The sequence below is a fragment of the Jaculus jaculus genome, chromosome 12 (genome assembly GCF_020740685.1).
Source record: "Jaculus jaculus isolate mJacJac1 chromosome 12, mJacJac1.mat.Y.cur, whole genome shotgun sequence".
Lineage (NCBI taxonomy): Eukaryota > Metazoa > Chordata > Mammalia > Rodentia > Dipodidae > Jaculus > Jaculus jaculus.
In genome coordinates this window covers 89,001,159-89,023,979 of record NC_059113.1, presented here as the reverse complement: position 1 = coordinate 89,023,979, position 22,821 = coordinate 89,001,159, and the positions used below count along the sequence as shown (strand labels likewise).

General features: G+C 44.5%; 1 protein-coding gene across 1 annotated transcript in view; it reads left to right on the top strand.

Moving 5' to 3' along the window:
• Tbc1d9 (TBC1 domain family member 9) overlaps positions 1-22,821 on the top strand; it is a 148,333-nt gene that overhangs the window by 94,377 nt on the left and 31,135 nt on the right. The window contains exons 8-13 of the mRNA XM_045131032.1: positions 2,434-2,604; positions 4,531-4,681; positions 13,943-14,157; positions 17,734-17,851; positions 19,826-20,111; positions 20,759-20,888. Coding sequence (XP_044986967.1) covers positions 2,434-2,604; positions 4,531-4,681; positions 13,943-14,157; positions 17,734-17,851; positions 19,826-20,111; positions 20,759-20,888 — 1,071 coding nt within the window. The remainder of the gene's footprint in view (positions 1-2,433; positions 2,605-4,530; positions 4,682-13,942; positions 14,158-17,733; positions 17,852-19,825; positions 20,112-20,758; positions 20,889-22,821) is intronic.

Genomic DNA, 22,821 nt, shown 5'->3' with positions numbered 1-22,821 from the left:
TAAAAGCAGCTGATGGGAGGAAAGTTGATTATTTTGGCTTACAGTCTTGAGGGGCAGCTCCATGAAGTCAGAGGAACCAGGATGGAGAGGGGGCTGGATGTCACCTCTGCCACAGCTGGTGGAAAACAGCAGCTGGAAAGTGGGCCTGACTCTAGGTGGGAGCTGTTCCCAACAGCTCACCTCCTCCAGCCACCCCACATTGCCATCATCTGGGAGCCAGTCATTTAGACCACTGAGTTTATGGGCGACATCTAATTCAAACCATCACAACCTCCTTGTCTTAGCTGTTTAATTGTCAAACTTTACCTCTTTGCTAGCTTAAGCCCCCTGCCTTGAGACCCAGCATAGAATCTCTACAAGATATCATTTATATCATAAGGAATTTGAGACCACAGAGCTCAAAGAGTCTTCAAGGAAAGAGAGGGAAGGAAGTGGAGGAGGAGGGACAGGAAAAAAAAAAAAAAGTCTTCGAGATTATATGGTCTACATGGTAAGCACATACTCTACCACAGAACTATAACCCCAGCACTCGATTTTACTTTTTTTTAAAAATTTTTTTTTTGTTCATTTTTTATTTATTTATTTGAGAGCAACAGACACAGAGAGAAAGACAGATAGAGGGAGAGAGAGAGAATGGGCGCGCCAGGGCTTCCAGCCACTGCAAACGAACTCCAGACGCGTGCGCCCCCTTGTGCATCTGGCTAACATGGGACCTGGGGAACCGAGCCTCGAACCGGGGTCCATAGGCTTCATAGGCGAGCGCTTAACCGCTAAGCCATCTCTCCAGCACTCGATTTTACTTTTTATTTTAAGAACGAATCTCACTAAGTTACCCAGAGTGGCCTTGAATTCACTCTGTAGCCCATGCATGCATTGAGCTTGCAGTCCTTCAGCCCTGGCCTCTTGAGTCACTGGGATTACAGACCTGTGCCTCCAGACTTAAATCTCTTTGTTTTCTTAATAGTGGAAGATGTCTTCTAGTGATTTTTCTCTGGTTCCATGGCAAGTGACTATTTATCCAGTGACATTGTTGGGATGGGTACAGAAGTCACTAGGTAAAGCCTCTCAAACCAGAAGTACAAAGTCATGGTGATGACTTCCGGCCCTGAACCAACACGTGGGGAAGCTGGAGCGGTGAAATCATTGGCACCTAGCTAAAGTGATAGAGGGAATTACAGTTAGCTAAAGGCTACTTATAACATCCCTGTTCTTGCTGCCTCATTCATTTAAACAGGCATTTTATTTTATTTTTTAATTTTTTTTTTTTATTTTGGTTTTTCCAGGTAGGGTCTCACTCTGGTCCAGGCTGACCTGGAGTTAACTCTGTCATCTCAGGGTGGCCTTGAACTCATGGCGATCCTCCTACCTCTGCCTCCCAAGTGCTGGGATTAAAGGCATGTGCCACCACGCCCGGCTTTTAAACAGGCATTTAAAAAAATGTTTTTGTGGGGCTGGAATGATGGCTTAGCAGTTAAGGCATTTGCCTGCAAAGCCAAAGGCCCTTGGTTTAACTCCCCAGGACCCACGTAAGCCAGATGCACAAGGTGGTGTGTGTCTGGAGTTTGTTTGTCGTGGCTGGAGGCCCTGGTGCACCCATTCTTTTTTTTCTCTCTCTTTCTCCCTCTTACTCTCTTAAATCAATCAATAAATAATGTTTTGTATTTTTAATTCTGAAAGAGAACAAGAGAGAGGAGAGAGAGCATGAACACACACCAGGGACTCTATCCACGGCAAACAAACTCTCCAGACACATGCACCACCATGTGCATCTGGCTTATATGGGTCCTGGGGAACTGAACCTAGGTCCTTAGGCTTTCCAGGCAAGCACTTCAACTGCTAAGCTATCTCTCCAGCTATATGACCATTTTGAGGGTACCAGAAACTAGGCAGGAAGTAAAGAAGCCAGTCCCATGATCTCCTGACTCATGCTTCCCACGAATGCAAATCAGAAAGTCAGTAGCCAACCAGTGGATGGCAAAGATGCGTCCAACATACGAAGAAAACCTTTCCCTTTTCTTTTCTTTTTGAGACAGGGTCTTATGTAGTCCAGGCTGGCCTCCAGCTCGCTAAGTCGTTGAAGATGACCTGGAACTTTTGCTCCTCTTGTGAGCTGGGGGTTACAGGTGTGCACCCCCATACCTGATGAACGCAGTGCTGGGGATTGAACTCTGGGCTTTAAGCATGCTAGGCGAGCAGTCTACCAGCCGAGCTGTATCTCCAGCCCTGGGAAACCTATGTGAGTCTCAAAATCTGCAGGCTAGGACCATCCCTGCTCTAAACCAGAATATTGACCTGCCACGTTCCTCGCGTTTCTCCACCCGGCAAGAAGCATCCAGAAAAGCATGACCTAGTTGTTGATGTTTGGACAGAGGGCATGGAGAAGCAGGTGCTCTGCCCGACTCCCCCATATGTGCCTTCTCTCCCGATGCACAGGTGTATTCCCGGCCCAGCAGCCTCGTCTCCTCCAGTCCCCAGAGAAGTTCGAGCTCCGACGCCGACGGAGAGCGCCAGTTTAACCTAAATGGCAACAGCGTCCCCACGGCCACACAGACCCTCATGACCATGTACCGGCGCCGATCCCCCGAGGAGTTCAACCCCAAGCTGGTGTGTGTCTCTTGATCTACCCCAATGCCATCTTTCTCTTTTTCTTCTTGAGCTACCAATACTCTCATTTATTTTTGACAGTTTCATACATGTACATGTGTTTTGACCATATTCTCCCAGGACTTTCCCTTGTCTAATATTTTTAAGATATTTTAACGTAGCTAAACTCACAAATATTTAACATGCTTAAGTGTCTATAAAAATATCTCTGATAGAGAGTTTTCCACATAAAAAGGGAGTCAGTTTTAAAAATTTTTTTTTGTTGGGCTGGAGAGATGGCTTAGCGGTTAAGCGCTTGCCTGTGAAGCCTAAGGACCCTGGTTCGAGGCTCGGTTCCCCAGGTCCCACGTTAGCCAGATGCACAAGGGGGTGCACGCGTCTGGAGTTCGTCTGCAGTGGCTGGAAGCCCTGGCGCACCCATTCTCTCTCTCTCTCCCTCTATCTTGTCTTTCTCTCTGCATCTGTCGCTCTCAAATAAATAAATAAAAAATGAACAAAAAATATTTTTTAAAAAAATTTTTGTTTATTATTTTTATTTATTTATTTGAGAGTGACAGCAAAGAGAGAAAGAGGCAAGTAGAGAGAGAGAATGGGTGCACCAGGGCCTCCAGCCACTGCAAAAGAACTCCAGACACATGTGCCCCCTTGTGCATCTGGCTAATGTGGGTCCTGGGGAATTGAGCCTTGAACTGGGGTCCTTAGGCTTCACAGGCAAGCACTTAACCACTAAGCCATCTCTCCAGCCCTTGAATCAGTTTTTTAATTCAAGTGTATCATTAGATTTCAGGGGTGACTTGAGCATAAGAGTAATAGAAGATATCCCCTTTTGTCTTGTTTTGTATGTAACTGTTATGATATAAGTCAACCAACAAACAGTACACAGCTTCTCAACCCACATTTACAATAAATAAATAAATAAATAAAACCCACTAATTCAGCTGGGTGCACGCCACATTTAGCCTTTAATCTCAGCATTCTGGAGGCTGAGGTAAGAGACTTAAAATGAGGTCGAGGCCATCCTGGAGCTACAAAGTGAGTTTCAGGTTTGCCTGGGCTAGAGTGAGACCCTATCTCAAAAAAAAAAAAAAGTTGGGCTAGAGAGATGGTATAGCGGTTAAGCGCTTGCCTGTGAAGCCTAAGGACCCTGGTTCAAGGCTCCATTCCCCAGGACCTACGTCCTACTTTAGCCAGAGGCACAAGGGGGTGCACATGTCTGGAGTTCATTTGCAGTGGCTGGAAGCCCTGGCACGTCCATTCTCTTCCTCTCTTTCTGCCTCTTTCTCTCTCTGTCACTCTCAAATATACATAAATAAATAAATAAATAAATAAATAAATAAATAAATAAATAAATAAATAAATAAATGTATGTTAAACAAAAAATTAACTCTCTCACTTTTACTTGGAGATGGAGACATAAAACTACAAATGGAGGGCTGGAGAGATGTTTCAGTGGCTAAGGCACTTGCCTGAAAAGCCTAAGGGTCCCAGGTTTGATTCCCCAGGACCCACACAAAGCCAAATACACAAGGTGGCACATGCATCTGGAGTTCATTTGCAGTGGCTTAAGGCCCTGACACATGCCTTTCTCTGTTTGCCTCTCATAAATAAATAATTTTTTTAAAAAAATGTTTTGAAAACTACAAATGGAGACATAAAAACAATAAATATGATTAGCATTCTGCTGACCCATTAAGTAGGAGTCTAACACAAAGCAAATAGAAGCTTAATGGCAGAACGCCCGGCTGTAACAGACGCGTAAACTGAGGACGAGCTCCTGGATATCGAAGCTCTTTGCTCTGGTCAGTTCTGCCAACCCGTGTCTGTCCCGTGCATTAGGGTCAATATCATGGCCTTCACATCATTACTGTTCTCATGATCAGCCTCCGTGTCCTTCAGGACATAACCACGTTCCATTACGTCTCTCAGGCCAAGGAGTTCTTGAAAGAGCAAGCCTGGAAGATTCACTTCGCCGAGTATGGCCAGGGCGTCTGCATGTACCGCACGGAGAAGACGCGGGAGCTGGTGTTGAAGGGCATCCCCGAGAGCATGCGTGGCGATCTCTGGCTGCTGTTGTCAGGTGGGGCAGGCTTGGGGCACCCGCGCCAGGGGGTGCACGGCTCCCGGGCTTCCTTCCTTCCTTTCCTATATACGTCTGAGACCCTTTCAGACAGGCAGACCCCCCTTCAGCGCTCTATGCTGAAGCCTGCCTATAACCCTTCCCTGCTGAAGCGCCCTGGTAGTTGAGCAGCTCTCCAGTCCTGGGGTGCCTTACAGCTCCTCCCTGAGTCTGGTTGTGGCAAGGAGGAGGAACCAGAAGTAAGCCTGTGAGATACTTGCTGTGGGGAGTTCTTTTCGCCTGAGTCTGTGGGCTTCATGGAGGATGTTTCAGTTGGCCCTGGTTCATTCACTTTCCCTAGGGAGATATAAACAAATGTCTATTCATTTAATCCCAGATAAGAATCCCAATGATAAGGCAGGAGAGATGACTGGGCCGTAAAGGTGCCTGCCTACAAGGCCTATTGACCTGGGTTTCATTCCCCAGTACCCACATGAAGCCAAATGCATAAAGTGGCTCATGCATCTGGAGTTTGTTTGCAGCAGCTGGAGGCCCTGACATGCATCTATACCCTCTGTCTTCTCTCTGCTTGCAAATAAATATATAAAACAATATTTTTCTCTCCAAAAAAAGAAAGACTTCCAATGACAGGCCAAAGAAGCTACTTAGTCCAAGTATCTTGGTTACTTATGGATAATTGCTTATAGAAACATGGGCAGCTCATAAGTGGCTCACCCACTGAAGAAAATGTCTCTCAGCAACCATGAGACAGTTAATCCATCATTGAGAAGGGGTAAAGGCCTCATGAGGCCCTCCCCAACATTAATGGATCCAATCTCATGTGCATCTCCTAGGAACAGTCACAGCTAATGATAGCTCAAGAGAGAAGGAGCTATCTCATGCCCCAAGGGCATCAGCATTCCACTACAGTCCCATTGACAAGAGCCCTCATCGGAATGGTGAAGTGGCAGGAAATGGAGGAATATAAGAAAGTCCCAACCTTGATTATTGCCTTATCCTGAAGTCTTTTCGTCATGACTAGAGCCATGGATGTGACTACTTACATTGTACATTGTTCAGTTTTCCCTCCTTACCATCAGATGGTATATGTGAGAAACCAGTAGATGCCTGAAGCTGCACACAGTATCAAATCTTGTATATGCCATGTTGTTCCTATGCCTACACACCTGTAATAAAGTTTAACCTATAAATTAGGCACAATAAAATTAATCACTAATAACAAAATAAAATAATTACATCAATGTATTATAATAAGTTATTTAAAACTAATGAATTATTTATTCCTACAATTTTTTTTTTTAACACTCTAGCTCAGGGTGGCCTCAAACTCACAGCTATCCTACCTCTGCCTCCCAAGTGCTGGTATTAAAGGCATACGCCACCATGCCTGGCTAATTTCTACAATTTTTTAAAAAGTATTTTATTTAGTTATTTATTGGAGAGAGAGAGGGAAAGAATGGGTGTGCTAGGGCCTTAGCCACTGTAAATGAACTCCAGACACATACACCATCTTGTGAATCTGGATTACATGGGTTCTGGGGAATTGAACCTGGCTTTACAAGCAAGCACCTTAACCAACCGCTAAGCCATCTCTCCAGCCATCTTCAAGTTTCTTTTGAATATTCCAGTCCTTTAGGCTCACCACATATACTTTCTGCCTCCTAGAAGCATAAGCATTTTCCAAGCATGGTTTTCTATCCCAAACATCAGACCATTCCTGTGACTATCAGAAATCATTTGCTCTATTTGGTTGGCGGTCTAAAATGCAATCATTCTTTGTGAATATGAGATGGTCCAACACAAGTACCATTATTAAATCTTTTTACTTAAGAAAAGATACTGAAATTAAACCATAGTTACTAGATTTATAGTGAAGTCTTTTTTAAAAAGGAAAAAAAAAAAGGTCAACCTAAAAATATATACAAATAGTAAAGTTGCCCAGAATGTGTTAAATAGCCATCTCAGAAGAGGACCAGATCCTAAAAAGTTGTTGGTTTTATCTGTTTCATGTAAACGCAGACTGTTCCATTCTCGTTTATTTATCTTCTTTTTCATTTTCATTAAGTAAACCAAACACAGGGCTTCACGGAGAAGCTTAAATTTGAGCTGGGCACGGTGAGGCACATCTATAATTTGAGCACTAGGGAGGCCAGGGCAATAGGATCTCTATGAGTTTGAAGCCAGCCAGGGCTACACAGAAAGACCACCTCAGAGGTTCGATTCCCCAGTACCCGTGTGAAGCCAGATGCTCAAAGTGATGCCATGCATCTGGAGTTCATTTCATTTGCAGTGGCTGAAGGCTCTGGTGTGCTCATTCTTTTCTCTCTCTCGTTTTTTTTTTTTTTCTCTCTCTCCTTGCAAATAAATAAATAAAATATTTTTTAAAAATAAAGTTCAACTTTGAGTGAAATTATCTCTAGTTATAAATCGAGATGGTGATGACCATAACTATATGATGCTCTCTTACACAACCTTCTCTTGCCTTGTGTTTGGTGAACTAGTCACCTTGACAACCAGATTCAGATCACTGGCAGAGTTAAGGAAAAAGTTCACTTCCATCCTCCTCATTCAAATTAGAAGTTATTTATAACTACACTTCAGATGAAAATGAATTCCACCAGGAAACCCGTGGCAGCAGCCAGCCCAGTTACACACAGAGAGAGGAACATTTAGGGATCTCCTCAGTGTTTTGTTCTAACAGACTATGTGTGACCACAAAGTGACAGTCCCCTCTGTTGGGTGCACACCTGAGCCCTTTCTCTCAGCCATGGAGTTACGTGGGAGCCAGCTTTCCGAGGAGGACAGTCCAGTTTCTGGTTGGGAGAAGCCAACCTGGGACCTTCTAAGCTGCTGTCTAGGACCTGAACATTTTAGGCCCACTGAGGCTCAAGTGCAGCTTGTGAGAACAGCAGAAGCTGGTACTGTGATGCTGTCACCCTGCCTGCCTTTTCCAGGCCAGATGTGACTATTGGGGATAGGACTGGGTCAGCCCCCGGGCTTAGAGACCTTGTTTTCTAAGCTGTGAAATGGGAGTGCTTCCTCATCATTCTCTGTGTTACTTATATTGGGTTACTTCTTTCTAAATAACAGCTTTATTAGGATATACCAATGAGGGGCTGGAGAGATGGCTTAATGGTTAAGGCACTTGCCTGCAAACCAAAGGATTCAGGTTCAATTTTCCAGGACCCACGTAAGCCAGACGCACAAGGTGGTACGTGCATCTGGCACACCCATATTCATTCACTCATTATTCATTCTCTCTCTGCCTCTTTCTCTCTCAAATAAATAAATAAAAATAAAAGGATGTAACACTGGGGAGATGTCTCAGTGGGTAAACTGCTTGTCACACAAACATGAGGACGTAGGTTTGGATCTCCAGCATCCGTGTAAAATGCCAGGCAATGGCCTGCACCCTTTAATCCCACTGCTGGCAAAGGCAGAGACAAGGAAAGCCCGAGGCTCGCTGGCGAGCTGGTCTAGCTGGGTGCGTGAGCTTTAGGCTCAGTGAGAGATCCTATCTTAAAGAATAAAGAGTGCTACAGAGGGATTCCTGATGTCCTCCTCTGGCCTCCTCACACACGTGCACCCAAACACACGTATGTGAAAATACACATACACATGTGCACCACACGCACATCCCCATGTAAAAGAAAAAATACATATATGCAGCTCAAAATTCACCAAAGTGTATACTCCAGTGAATTTTAGTACAGCTGCAGAATTTTGTAGTGATCAGAAACAATTAATCTAGAGTGTTCCCATTATCCCTCTGAAAAACACATGCCTTATGTCAGTCCTCCCCTCTCCCCTGGAGACCCTTCCAAGCCCTGGCAGCTGGTGATCTCCTTCATGTCTGTAGGTTTGTCTGGTCAGTGCATCTCATCATGACTGACTTCTTTCCCTTAGAATAATGTTTGCACAGTTCAGCCGCACTGTAACATATATAAGCAAGCCATTCCTTTGCAAAGCCAGATATACTGCATTCTTTTATACAGTTAGGAGTGGATGAGCCTGTTAGGCTGTTTGCATTTTTTGATTGCCATGAATGTTGCAACCTAGAATGTTCACATACAAATTTGTGGATATTTTCTTTTTCTTTTCTTTTCTTTTTTTATTTATTTATTTATTTATGTGAGAGCGACAGACACAGAAAGACGGGGAAAGAGAGAGAGAGAGAGAATTGGTGCGCCAGGGCTCCCAGCCGCTGCAAACAAACTCCAGACGCGTGCGCCCCCTTGTGCATCTGGCTAATGTGGGTCCTGGGGAATCGAGCCTCGAACCAGGGTCCTTAGGCTTCACAGGCAAGCGCTTAACTGCTAAACCATCTCTCCAGCCCATTTATTATCTTTTTTATTACAGTTATCCTAGTGAGGATGAGGTAATTTCTCATTGTGGCTTAACTTCATTTCATTAATGGCGTCCTGGCCATTTGTATATCCTCTCTGTAAAAACATTGACTCCTACTATTTTGTCCACTTTTTTTTTTTTTTTTGAGGCAAGCTTAACAGACTGTCCTTTTTTAATAAGAGAGAGACGAGTCAGAGAGAGAGAGACAGAGAAAGAGAGAGAGAATTGGTGCACCAGGGCCTCCAGCCTCTGTAATAGAATCCCAGATGCATGCGTGTGCCACTTTGTGCACGTGTGCGACTTTGCACATGTGTCACCTGTGTGTCTGGTTTACGTGGAATCTGGGAAGTTAAACATGGGTCCCTAGGCTTCACAGACAAGTGTCTTAACCACTCATCCATCTCTCCAGCCCTTTTGCCCACTTTTAACTAGGTAATATTTCAGTTACTGTGCCGTAAGAGTATTTAATTAATTTTTAGCTACAAGTTCATTAAGATTTTTTTTCCCAGAATTTCCCATTCTCAGCTATCTTTTCACTTTCTTTGTTTGTTTTGTTTTGTTTTTTGTTTTTTGAGGTAGGATCTCACATCAGCTCAGGCTGACCTGGAGTTCACTATGTAGTCTCTGGGTGGCCTTGAACTCATGGTAATACCCTCCCTCCCCGCCCCTACTTTTCCCTTTGAAATTCCATTCTCCATCATGTCCCCTCCCCATCTCAATCAGTCTCTCTTTTATTTTGATGTCATAATCTTTTCCTCCTCTTATGATGGTCTTGTGTAGGTAGTGTCAGGCGTTGTGAGGTCACGGATACCCAGGCCATTTTATGTCTGGAGGGAGCATGTTGTTAGGAGTCCTGTCTGTCCTTTGGCTTTTATATTCTTTCACCACCTCTTCCGCATTAACCTTTGAAGCCATTTGTTTAAGTTTTGCTAAAATATAATTTGTCTACATTCTTATTTTGCCACTGTACTTTAACAGCATTAAAATTTGAGCCTGATTCCCTGTCCCCATAATGACTGACTGCTCCTCTCATAACTCATAACCCACAACTCCATGGTGAGTACTAGCAATCCCACTAACAAGGCCCTCAGTGGAGAGGGGACAGGGAGAAGGGGAATGATCATACCAACACTTGATATATGCCTACAAAGTTTCAAGAAAAGCGCCTTCAAAAAAATGTGTGCCTAGGGGGCTGGGCATGGTATACAGCACTCAGAGAACAGAGATAGGATTATCTCTTTGATTTCCAGGTCAGCCTGGGCTAGTGGAAAACCTTACCTCAAATATTTTCCACTAAGACTTTTATAGATTTAGGTCATCAGATCATGTTGAGTTAAAAGTTTATGTGGTACATGAGAATGGCCTAAATTCAAGCTTTTCTCTATGGACAGCCAGTTCCAGCATCATTTGTTGAAAAGACTCTACTTTTCCCCATAGACATGTTCTATCAACCATGATAAAAAGGAGGCAGAGGGCTGAAGAGATGGCTGAGAGGTTAAGGCACTTACCTGTAAAGCCTAACAACCCAGGTTCAATTCTCCAGTGCCACGTAAAGCCAGAAGCACAAAAAGGTGCATGTATCTGGAGTTCCTTTGCAGCTGCTGGTGGCTCTGACGTGTCCATTCTCTCTTTCTCTCTGTCTCTTTCCTCTCTCTCTCTCCTTGCAAATAAACAATCTTTTTTAAAAGAAAGGTAGGAGAGACCATAAATGTGAGGATTTCCTCCTAGACCCTTCATTTTAGTCCCTAGATTTATTTTATGTATGCCACACAGTCTTAATAAAAGTATATCTTTGTTGTACGTTTTAAAACCGACAAGTGTGAGTCCTTCAACCTTATTTTTTTTTTTAAACCAAGATACTATTAGCCATTTTGGACCCCCTAAATTTGATAATAATTTGAGGATTCTTACAAAAAGAGATCTCTGAGTGGCATTGTGTTCAGTTTTAGAGACTTTTCCATCTAAGCAATTTTGTCTTCTAATCTGTGGACAGCAAATGTACTCCCATTTATCTGGGTCTCTGTTAATTACCTTCAGCAATGTTTTTCATCTATAGTATACAGTCTTCATTGTTATACTTACTCCTAAATATTTCAGATTTTGATACTACTATTAATGGAATTGTTTTCTTTGAAGATTTTTCATAGCATGTAGACATAGAATGAAGTTTTTGCATATTTATCTTAGATTCTGCAGCTTCAGTAAATTCATTTTTACCACTACAGTTTGTATTTACACCTCTCTATTGGTTAGTAACATAGGACATATTTTCATGCATTTTTTGACCATTAGAGTCTTCTGTTGAAGACTGTCTTTCCTTTGCCTGTTTTTAACTGGATTATTGTGCTTTGTTTCAGGTGGGTTTGGCTAACATGTTAGTTGAATTCCTTGTATATTTTTATGTTTTGTGTACATTTAAGTTTTGCTTCCATTTATTCTATCAAGTGCTTTTGTGCTTTGAGAATTGCTTCCTGTTGAGGACAGCTTCTGAGTTTCACATGGCTGTGGCTGTTTTATTTCTGTTGTCTGTGTCCTGTGGATATGATTGTTTACATATGCAAAATATAATAGTCCTGTCCAACGGAAAAAAATCTTTTTGCTGTTTTCTTCAGGCAGTCTTATGGTTTTAAAAACTGTGTTGAGGGCTAGAGAGATGACTTAGTGGCTAACCACTTGCCTGTGAAGCCTAAGAACCCCAGTTCGAGGCTGGATTCCCCAGGATCCACCTTAGCCAGATGCACAAGGAGGCGCACGCATCTGGAGTTCATTTGCAGTGGCTGGAAGCCCTGGCGCGCCCATTCTCTCTCTTTCTCTGCTTCTTACTCTCTCTCTTTCTGTCACTCTCAAATAAATAAATAAAAATGAACCAAAAAAATTTTTTAAAAAGAACTCTGTTGATGTTAGTGTTTGATATGGTTTGTGTTGACTTGAGGATGTGATGTGAGGTGAGGGTCCAATTTCATACTTCTGCCTGGGAATAGTTGGTTTTCCTAATAACAATATAAGTTTATATTTAAACTTAGACAGACATTTTCATACAGAGTATTTTTGTCTCCAATATTCCTAGCACAGATATCTCAACTCACTGATACCCAGCTCAACTCTGGATCTCCACCTCTCCCACCTAAGGATCTCCCATCAGGAGTCAGAGTTGAACATTACTAGGAAGACACACACTACTGCCCACAATCTTACAAGGTCTTCAGTTATTCTGATCTCCTTCCACTCTCCCATAGCTACTCAAGTCCTTCACAGCTAACCCTTTAGCAAACAGTTTTCAGTTATTTTGAAGGGGAGATTCTTTTTCCAAGTCAAATCTTAACAACCTCCCCCCACCCAGAAAAAAAAAGCCAAGTTGCTATGGTTAAAGGGAGTGATGGCAAGGCAGGGACTCACCTTCTGATCTCATCCTTTCCTAAGCACACCTTTAGGACTATATGTGGAAGTTTGTTGAAACACAGGATTGTCTGTCCATCTGTCTGTCTGTCTGAGACTATGTCTTACTCTCACACAGGGTGATCTAGAATTCATTCTGTAGCTCAGGCTGGCCTCAACTTCATGGCAGTCTTCTTACCTCAGCATACCAAATGCTGGGATTAAAGCCTTTAATACAGTTTTCTGAACTGGAAACCTCTCCCTTGGAGAGGGGAGAGGTTGAGTAGCCACCTTGATATGAAACTGAAAGAGGCCAACAGGTAAAACTTAAGCAGTCTATTGGCTGGAGAGATGGCTTAGCAGTTAAGGCACTCGCCTTCAAAGCCTAAGGACCCATGTTCTACTCTCCAGGTCCCACGTAAGCCAGACATACAAGGTGATGCAAACACACAAGGTTACACATGTGTGTGGAGTTTGATTGCAGTGGCTGGAGGCCCTGAAGCATCAAGTCTCCCCCCACCCAAAAAATTAATCAGTCTAAATATAATTGAAATACACCACATCCATGGAACTTTTTTGTTTGGTTTGGTTTGGTTTGGTTTTTTAACGTAGGGTCTCACTCTAGCCCAGGCTGACCTGGAATTCACTATGGAGTCTCAGGGTGGCCTTGAACTCACAGTGATCTTCCTACCTCTGCCTCCCGAGTGCTGGAATTAAAGGCGTGTGCCACCATGCCCGGCTCATGGGACTTTTTTTTAGGAAGTAGAAACTTTGCATGGACACATCCTGTGTTAGTACCATCATTTCCTTCCTTTTGCCCCCATTCCACAGAGGGTCCTCTTCGGTGGGGTTGCTGCTATTCCCCATGGGGTTGTGGGTTATGAGCTCTGAGAGCAGAGGTCAGTCACTGTGGAGGGGGCAATGCCTCTGGATGTTCCCTCCCTCCCCGTGGCTCTTACAGTCTTTCCACCCTGTCTTCTGTGAAATTCCCGGAGCCTTTGTGGGTGTGCTTTTAAGTTTCCATTAGCGTTGGGTGTGCTTTAAGTCTCCTTTGGTATTGAGCTCTCAGCAGCTTCTGGATTTCTGCTTTGGTGCATCTTGAGTGTCCTCATTGTCTCCGTCACCCTGGCGCAGGTTGTCAGGCACACCATGGAAGCAGCGCTCTTGCTCATCTCGCCAGTTTTCACCCGAGCACTAGCTGATGTACGGGGTGGTGGTGGTGGGAGTCTCATCTCCTGACACGGAGTCAGCTGTCTTTTCTTGTCTTGTTGATAGATTTCGGTTGTCCTCAGTTCGCATTGCCTTCTATAAAAAGCAAATAGGTTCTCCAGTGGAGAGTGAGATAGCACAGGCTAGAGGGGTAAGCATAATTAATTTAGAGAGATTTTGTGAACAGAATATGAAGAAATGTGTGACTTGTTATGTTGCAGATTTCCCTTGCATGGTAGGAAAGTGCAGAGGTAGCCATTCAGCCATGGCTATGGACCGAAGGGCAACACTTCTGCTCTTTTGATATTAAATCTGTTCTGTGTTTCCCAGGGGCCATCAATGAAAAGGCCACACACCCAGGGTATTATGAAGACCTGGTGGAGAAGTCCATGGGCAAGTATAATCTCGCCACTGAAGAGATTGAGAGAGACTTACACCGCTCGCTTCCAGAGCACCCAGCTTTCCAGAATGAAATGGGCATCGCAGCTCTGAGGAGAGTCTTAACAGCTTACGCTTTTCGGAATCCCAACATAGGCTACTGCCAGGTAAATGTCAATGAGTTTATACTGAAAAAAATAAATAAATAAATAAAATGGTATTTTGTTTCATTCGCCAGTAGATAATGGCAAATGCTCTGGCATGTCCCAGCCTGGACACTTACACGATTTTTTTTTCTCAATTTTTATTAACATTTTCCATGATTATAAAAAATATCCCATGGTGATACCCCCCCCCACTTTCCCCTTTGAAATTCCATTCTCCATCATATCCCCTCCCCATCGCAATCATTCTACTTACATATATACAATACCAACCTATTAAGTACCCTCCTCCCTTCCTTTCTCTTCCCTTTATATCTCCTTTTTAACTTACTGGCCTCTGCTACTGAGTTTCTCTTACACGATTTTCCATGCTGTCCTGTAGTTTGAAAGATGTTTAGCAACATCCCGGCTCCTGTCCACCAGATGATGGTAGAGCTCCCCACCATGGTGACTAAAGTCGCCCCTAGACATTGCGGATGTCCCCTGAGGAGACCAATCTTCCTGGGTTGAGAACTGCCACACTGAGAGAGGAGCCAGCGGCCAGGGCACCTTCTCTGGAGCTGGCCTGCCCCTCACACCAGCCTAGAAGCAGGAAGTGCACCCAGTTTGAGAGCATTCCATTAGGGATGATCACTCTTGTTCATTTTGTTCTTTCTTTTCTTGGTTTTTTGAAGGTTTTTCTCACTAGCCCAGGCTGACCTGGGATTCACTCTGTAGTCTCAGGCTGGCATCGAACTCACAGTGATCCTCCTACATCCGCCTCCTGAGTGCTGGGATTAAAGGTGTGCACCACCACGCCCGCTCCCTCTTGTTCTTACTGTACACCTTTTCTTTCCTTTTTTTTTTCATGTGTGTGTGTAAGTGGTTATGGGTGATTGTAATATAGATGGGTGCGCGTGGATGTGCCTGCACATGCCTGCATGTGGAGACCAGGGGACCACCTTGGATGTTGTCCCTCAGAAATGGCACCCACCTCGTTTAAGACAAGGTCTCTCGCTGGCCTGGAGCTCACCTGTTAGGTTAGTCTAGCTGACCAGTCACCCTGGGGATCCAGCTGTCTCTGCCTCCCTAGCACTGGGATTATAGGCACATGCTACCACGCCCAGGATTTCACGTGGGTCCTGAGGATCGAACCCAGGTCCTCAAGCTTGAGGTGAACGCAGTTACTGACCGAGCCATCTTCCCAGGCCTGTGCTTTGCATCTTCTTAAGCAGTCATATTATTGAATAAATAATTATGTTAGGGTCATTTTTTAAAACTGGAAACTTTAATATATGAATATACTACAAAATGGTTGTAGTCCCATCACATTATCCTCTCATTCATCTCTCCCCCACCCTCATTCTCCTGAGGGTCCCCTTCAGGGGGAGGGGTCCCAGTAGTCTCCGTGGAATCTTGGACGCACCAGTCAGTTCCTGTGGGGATGAAATGCCTTCCAATACTCCCTAACACCAGCCCTGCCAGAGCACTTACGTTCTTTCCTTCCCCTCTTCTGCAGTGTTCGCCAGGGCTATATTTTAATACGTATTAAATGTTTAACATAATAAAAATATTGCTTATATATCACCAAAACAACTACTAATGCATAAGTGACAATTTTGGAAGTTTTAAGATAATATGACTTAGACTCAGAGATCACATTATCAGCCAGGCTCTCCTTGACCACCCCGATGTAAAAGCGGAAGGAGGTTTAAGTGTTACACACGCACGTGCACACACACCTCTATCTTCTTGTACACACATATACTTTCATTTCCCTCCTAAAATATATACACATATACTTTCCTGTCTCCTTGTGCCACATTTGAATAGCACTTTTTATGTATACCCCCCAGTTGATTAACTTCTACATATTTGGGGTTTTTTTTTTTTTGTTGTTCCTGATACCAGCATTTAAGGCCTGTGAGGATTTTCACTACAGTGTCACCCTGACCCTGAATGTAATACCTCTAACAAAGAAGAACCTTGAAAAACCTTGAAAAAATGTGTTTACTAAACTCCTAAGGAATTATGACCACGATCATGGGCTAGAATGGACAAGTTCATCCTCAGGTGGAATTTTAATAACAATGTCACTTAGGGTAAATCTAAGACTTGCAAGAAAGAGTCTTTTAGGCTGAGCTACCTGTTTTAGAATTTATCCTTAGGCGTCTGATGAAAAACTGCTGGTTTCTAGAAGATCAAAAGAAGTTCAAGAGTTGTTTGGCTTTGAATATAATAGAATTCACTTTGTTCTTTTGATCTTTGGTTATTTTTTTTAAATTAAGGGACAATTAAAGTAGTTGAGCTATTGAGTAGTTATGAGCTCTCTGATAATATCTTTTAATAAAACAAGGTTACTTCAGAATGTAAATTACCTTTCCTTATCATGGCCATCATTACCCAGATGGGAAGAAGGGAATACCTCAACTCTGAAAAGTTTCTTTGTTCTCTGAGGACAGCCTGGAGCCAAGTGTACTTAGTTATAGAAACCTTTGTGGAAAGCTAAAAGGAGATGTTTATCTACACTGAGTTAAGGATTAAGAACTGTTTCAACAGATAGCAAGTTTTGTCAAGCAGCCTTTGGGCAAGAAATTTGAAAGAAGGACTTGCCTTGCATGTTAGTGTCAGCCAGTGGAGCTAAAGATGACCCTTAGCAGTGACTGGCTCTGGGACTCATGATTAAAGTATGATTTTTTTTGTTTTGTTTTGTTTTGTGGGGGTGGTTCAAGGTATGGTCTCACTGTAGCCCAGGCTGAGCAGGAATTCACTATATAGTCTCAGGGTGTCTCAAACTCATTCCCATCCTCCTACCTCTGCCTCCCTAGTGCTGGGATTAAAGGTGTGCACCACCACACCTGGTTGATTTTTACTTTTTTTTTTTTTTTTTTTTTTGGTTTTTCGAGGTAGGGTCTCACTCTGGCTCAGGCTGACCTGGAATTCACTATGTACTCTCGGGGTGGCCTCGAACTCACGGTGATCCTCCTACCTCTGCCTCCCGAGTGCTGGGATTAAAGGCATGCGCCACCTCGCCCGGCTTGATTTTTACTGTTTTTATTGTGTATGTATATTTGTGTGTGTATGGCCCTGCAGGTGTACGTAGGGAGCGTGCGCATGTCTGAGTGTGACGGCTAGAGGTCGACACTGGGGGCCTTGTTCAAGTGCTCTTCATCTGATTGTTTTGAGACAGTCCCTAGCTGAGCCTGGAGCTCATGATGCCACTAGATTGCCTGGCCAGTAAGTCCCAGGAGTCCAGCAGTGGGATTGTGGGCCCTGTCATACTTTTATGTGGACACTGGTGATCTGAACTCTGGTCCTCATGCTTGAGTGGCAAACAGTACTTACTAAGCCATCTCCCCAGGTCCCTGGTTACTACATTTTAAAGGCTCTTAAGCGTAACAAAACTCGGAAGAATATTTGTAGTTTCTGTGGCATATAAAGCCTAAACTTACTTTGCTGCCTTTGCACAGAAGGAGTTTGCTGGCACCTATGAGAATGCCTCAGTAAATTTTCTTTTAGGGTCGGCAAGATGGCTGATCTGTTGGAATGTATTTGATGTGTCCAGAGTGTGGTTGACGGCATCCTCTCTCCTCCCATTAGGCCATGAACATCGTCACTTCCGTGCTGCTTCTTTACGCCAAGGAGGAGGAGGCGTTCTGGCTGCTCGTGGCCTTGTGCGAGCGCATGCTCCCCGATTACTACAACACCAGAGTTGTCGGTACGTGGGTCTCGTCAGCAAGAGGATCTTAACATTTTATTGGCTGTTTTTTTTTTTCTTATTGTTGTGACACAAAAGGAACTTGAGGGAGGAAGGGTTGGTTTAGGCCGCAGTGTGAGGGTTCTGCCCGCTACGGCAGGGAAGACGCGGCAGCAGGCGTGAGGCAGCTTGAAGCCATCGTCAGGAAAGCAGAGGGATGAATGCTGCTGCTCAGCTCCTGCTGCGGCTGCCCACCTCCTGCTGGGTCTTCTACCTCCGTTAAACGCTTCTGAAAACACTCTCACAGGCAGGCCCCGGAGTGTGTCTCCTAGGTGATTTCATATCTGGTTGAGTTGACAATGAAGATTACCACATGTGTGGTACCAGCTGTGACACCATTTCCAGTCAGCATCATCAGCTGACAGAAGTCCAATGACTGCACTCTGCCTTGATGGAAATTCCAGAGCAGGAGGAACTGTAGGTGACCCAGGCTCAATTCCTCAGTACCCATGTAAAGCCAGATGCACAAGGTGGCACATGTGTCTGGAGTTCATCTGTAGTGCCTGGAGGCCCTGGCTTGCCCATTCTCTCTTTCTATCTGCCTCTTCCTCTCCCCCCCATCAAATAAATAAATAAACTGTGAATGCATATTTGCTTTTTTAAATTTTTTTTTTTTTTTTTTTTTGGTTTTTCGAGGTATGGTCTCACTCTGGCTCAGGCTGACCTGGAATTCACTATGTAGTCTCAGGGTGGCCTCGAACTCACGTTGATCCTCCTACCTCTGCCTCCCGAGTTCTGGGATTAAAGGCGTGCACCACCACGCCCGGCTATTAAATATCTTATTTATTTGTTTATTTATTTATTTCAGAGAAAGAGAGAAAAAGAAAGAATGGGCATGCCAGGGTCTCTAGCCACTGCAAACGAACTGCAGATGCATGCACCCCCTTGTGCATCTGGCTTTACATGGGTCTTGGCGAATTGAATCTGGGTCTTTTGGCTTTGCAGGCAGGTGCCTTAACCACTAAGCCATCTCTTCAGCCTATGGAGGCATATTTTACAAAGAGATTCTTTGTAAAACTAGCAGCCATTGAATATTGCTGTTACCGCGTATCCTCTCTTTAAGAATTAGACTTTTGGGGGCTGGAGAGATGGCTTAGTGGTTAAGGCATTTGCCTGCAAAGCCACAGAATTCCAGTTTGATTCTCCAGGACCCACATAAGCCAGATGCACAAGGGGGGGCATGCATCTGGAGTTCGTTTGCAGTGGCTGGAGGCCCTGGCATGCCCATTATTTCTCTCGCCCCCTTCTCTCTCTCAAATTAATTAATTAAATATATTTTTAAAAAAGAATTAGACATTTATATTGGCAGGAGAAACTTTTCATTGCTGGCATACCATAATGTGTACTGTATGCCTCCTTCTTGGGTTCTGTCTGTGTTTCTAAACTTTTGTACACAAATATGATTTACCAAAAAAATGTTCTCTTAAAATGCCAGTAAGCTGATCAAATATGTGTACAATGGGAATGTCTTTAAATTTATAAAAACAACTTTATAAGTGATTCATATCTTGGGGCCACACATGTATACAGTATAAACACACACCCATACTCTAGTTTATATATATACACATAAGTACATACACACATGCTGCTTAGAGGTAGGTACATTTGGAGTGATGACATATAATTCATGTCTAAACTAAACACTGTATGACAGCAAAAATAGCTATGTCAAGAAAACATTGAAAATTGGCTTTTCCAATTATTTCCTTATTGTTGTCATGTCATTGTTCTTTTGTGATCGGCACACTCCTGAGGGAGAAGAGACAGCCAGAACGAGCCTGGTGACCCATCTGTGTGGACACTTCTCCAGTCCGGTTAGCAGAAAGGGACCTGCCCGCCAGGCCGAGTTCTCATGCTCAAGCTCCGGGATGTGGGTTCTTCAGTCAGAGGTGCAGGGCTCACCTGTACCATTACTTGTCCCTCCTGCCTCAGGTGCCCTGGTGGATCAAGGGGTCTTTGAGGAGCTGGCACGAGACTATGTCCCACAGCTGTACGACTGCATGCAGGACCTGGGTGTGATTTCTACCATCTCGCTGTCTTGGTTCCTCACGCTGTTTCTCAGCGTGATGCCTTTCGAGAGTGCAGTGGTGGTCGTGGATTGCTTCTTCTACGAAGGGATCAAGGTGATCTTCCAGTTGGCCCTCGCCGTGCTGGACGCCAACGTGGACAAGCTGTTGAACTGCAAGGACGACGGCGAGGCCATGACTGTGTTGGGAAGGTACAGTCTGGAGGCTGCCCTCCCCACCGCCTCTGCTCCTCTTCCAGCACTTTCTCTCTCTCTTCCATCTCAAGAGATTTACGTCTCCAATGAATTAACTGCTGAATGTCCACTGCTGTCCTTGATGGAGGGTTTATTTGCATATGATTTTTTTTCTTCATTCTGTTTTTTTTTGGGGGGGGAGGGTTAAAAGGAAGGGTCTCACTGTAGCCCAGGCTGACCTGGAATTCACTATGGAGTCTCAGGGCGGCCTTGAACTCACGGCGATCCTCCTACCTCTGCCTCCCGAGTGCTGGGATTCAAGGCATGTGCCACCACGCCCAGCTTTCCTTCTGTTTTTAGGAAAATCCTGGCTGGGCTTGGTGTTACACATATGTCACCCCTGATTTTTCAGAAGGCCAAAGCAGAAGGGTCCCACGTTCAAAGTTAATGGGACTCTGTCTCAGAGAGTTGAAACGGCCGGGATCCTAGCTCACTGGTAGAGCGCTTGACTAGGGTGCACAAGGGCCTCGGCTTAGCCCACAAAGAGGGAAAAAAAATGGAACCAAGACAATCTGTGTTTTCATTTTGAAATGCAGAGCTTGCGGATTAAAATGGAGCAATCCCTGTTTCATCTCCAGTGACTCCTGGTTCCCTTCTTCTCTCAGGTACTTGGACAGTGTGACCAACAAGGACAGCACTCTGCCGCCCATCCCTCACCTCCACTCTCTGCTCAGTGACGATGTGGAGCCCTACCCTGCGGTGGACATCTTCAGACTCATCGCAACTTCCTACGAGGTAGGGCCCAGCTGTGTGGTGACGGCGCCCTAGGGTTTCCACAAGGGCTCAGCTGCACGGGAGTCCTGAAAGACCCAGAGACTCAACTGACGCCTTGACAGGCTTCAGTAGGGCACCATCCTGGCCAAGCCTAAATGTCAAGTTCCCGCTTAAGCAGAGGGCAACAACAGCCCTGACATACGGTTAGGAAAGACAGACATGCCCAGGATATGCCTGAGACTTGCCCAAGACTTGTCCCTTCGGCCTTTCTGCCCCAGCCAATCAGAAGCATACAAATGTTACTGCCTCTTGCTTAGCCAATCACAATGCAGATTACGTAGCTCCTGCCCTCCCTACTTTGCCTGTCAATATCCTAAGCCAATCAGAAGAGTACAAGTGCAGTTACTGTTTAAATCAACCAATCATGTACCCATCCCCTTCTTCTTTGTCCAAATCCCTATAAAAACCCTCCCCTCTGGCTACTCTTGGTTGGTGAAGTCAAGTCAAGAGTCAGAGTTTAAGCCCTAAATAAAGCTCTTTGCCCTTGTATACCTGTTTGGTTCTCCTTGGTGGTCACTGTGGGTGCCGAGAACTGGGCATAACAAGTCCCACAGTCTCTTTCCCCCACATTGCCTTTGCTAACCTGTCTGCCATCTTGGCAGGCTTTAGCATCGCCATTGGAAGCAAACTTCTATGCATGTGTATGAGGGATTTTTCTAGATTAGATTGATTGGTGTGAAGTAGGAAGACCTACGCTAAATGCGTGGCACCATCCTGAGGTCCTGGACTGTATAAACAGGCAGAAGTAGCTGCGCACTGATCACTGTCTGCCTCCTGAATATAGATGCAACATTACTAGCTGCTTCATGTTCCTGCTGCCATGCCTTACACACCATGAGGGATTGTACCCCCACCCCTCAGCTGCAGGCTGAAATAAACCCTCTTTCCATAAGATGCTTTTGTCAGATACTTGTCACAGCAACAGGAAAATTACTAATATTCTGTTTCCTGGTACTATCACAGAATGCCACAGACTAACTCATTTATAAAGAATAACTGTTGGGTCAGGATGGGCTCCCCAAAATGGAGTCACCAAAGACAGAAGGATGGCAACAGACTTACAAGGAAGTGGGTCATCCACATTCCTCAAGGAACTGCCCAGCCATTATCCCTTCCTTGCCTAACAGTGCCCTCCCACCAGGTCATGATTTCCTGTAAGTCACCTGGTCACTGTTCTGGTGTCACACCCTGGCTGTCTTAGATCTCCCCTAAAGAAACCTTTTATTATTATTATTATTACTCAACATTTCCCTTCCTTGCTTTTCCCCAACTGAAGAGCCCTGTAAAGCCCATTATCTAGAATCTCAGGTTGGCTGCGCTCCACTCTTGAGAGTCCATCCTGGCAGCTTGGGCTTTTCCTGAATAAAATCTTCCATCTTTGCCTCAGAGTGGTTTGCGTGGCTTGGTCACGCCCAAACCTTACAATAACAACTTATTTCTCACAGTTCTAGAGGCTGGGAAGTCCACGATTAAGTTATTGGTAGATTAAGGTCCTGTCTTTCTGTCACATGTCTGGTTATTTTCATAGAATGCTAGAAGTGAATTTGCATCAGTAGATCAGAAACGGTGATTTCCTACTCCTGGCACACACACTGTCTAGCAACCATACACATTAGCTCAGGTTGGGGCTAGTTCATTTGGTGAAGTGCTTACCTTGCAAGCGTGAAGACCTGCGTTTGAGCTACAAAACCCACGTTAAAATGCCAAGTGTGGTGTTCATTTGTCGCCCAGTGCTCCAGTGGCAGAGACTGGACAGGAGAGTCCCTAGAGCTCACTGGCCAGAACATCTAGCCTAACTGCTGACCTCCGGGCCAATGAGAAACTCTGCCTCAAAAAAAAAAAGAAAAATGAAAAAGAAAGGAAAGGTGGATAATGTTTCTGAGGATCAACACCC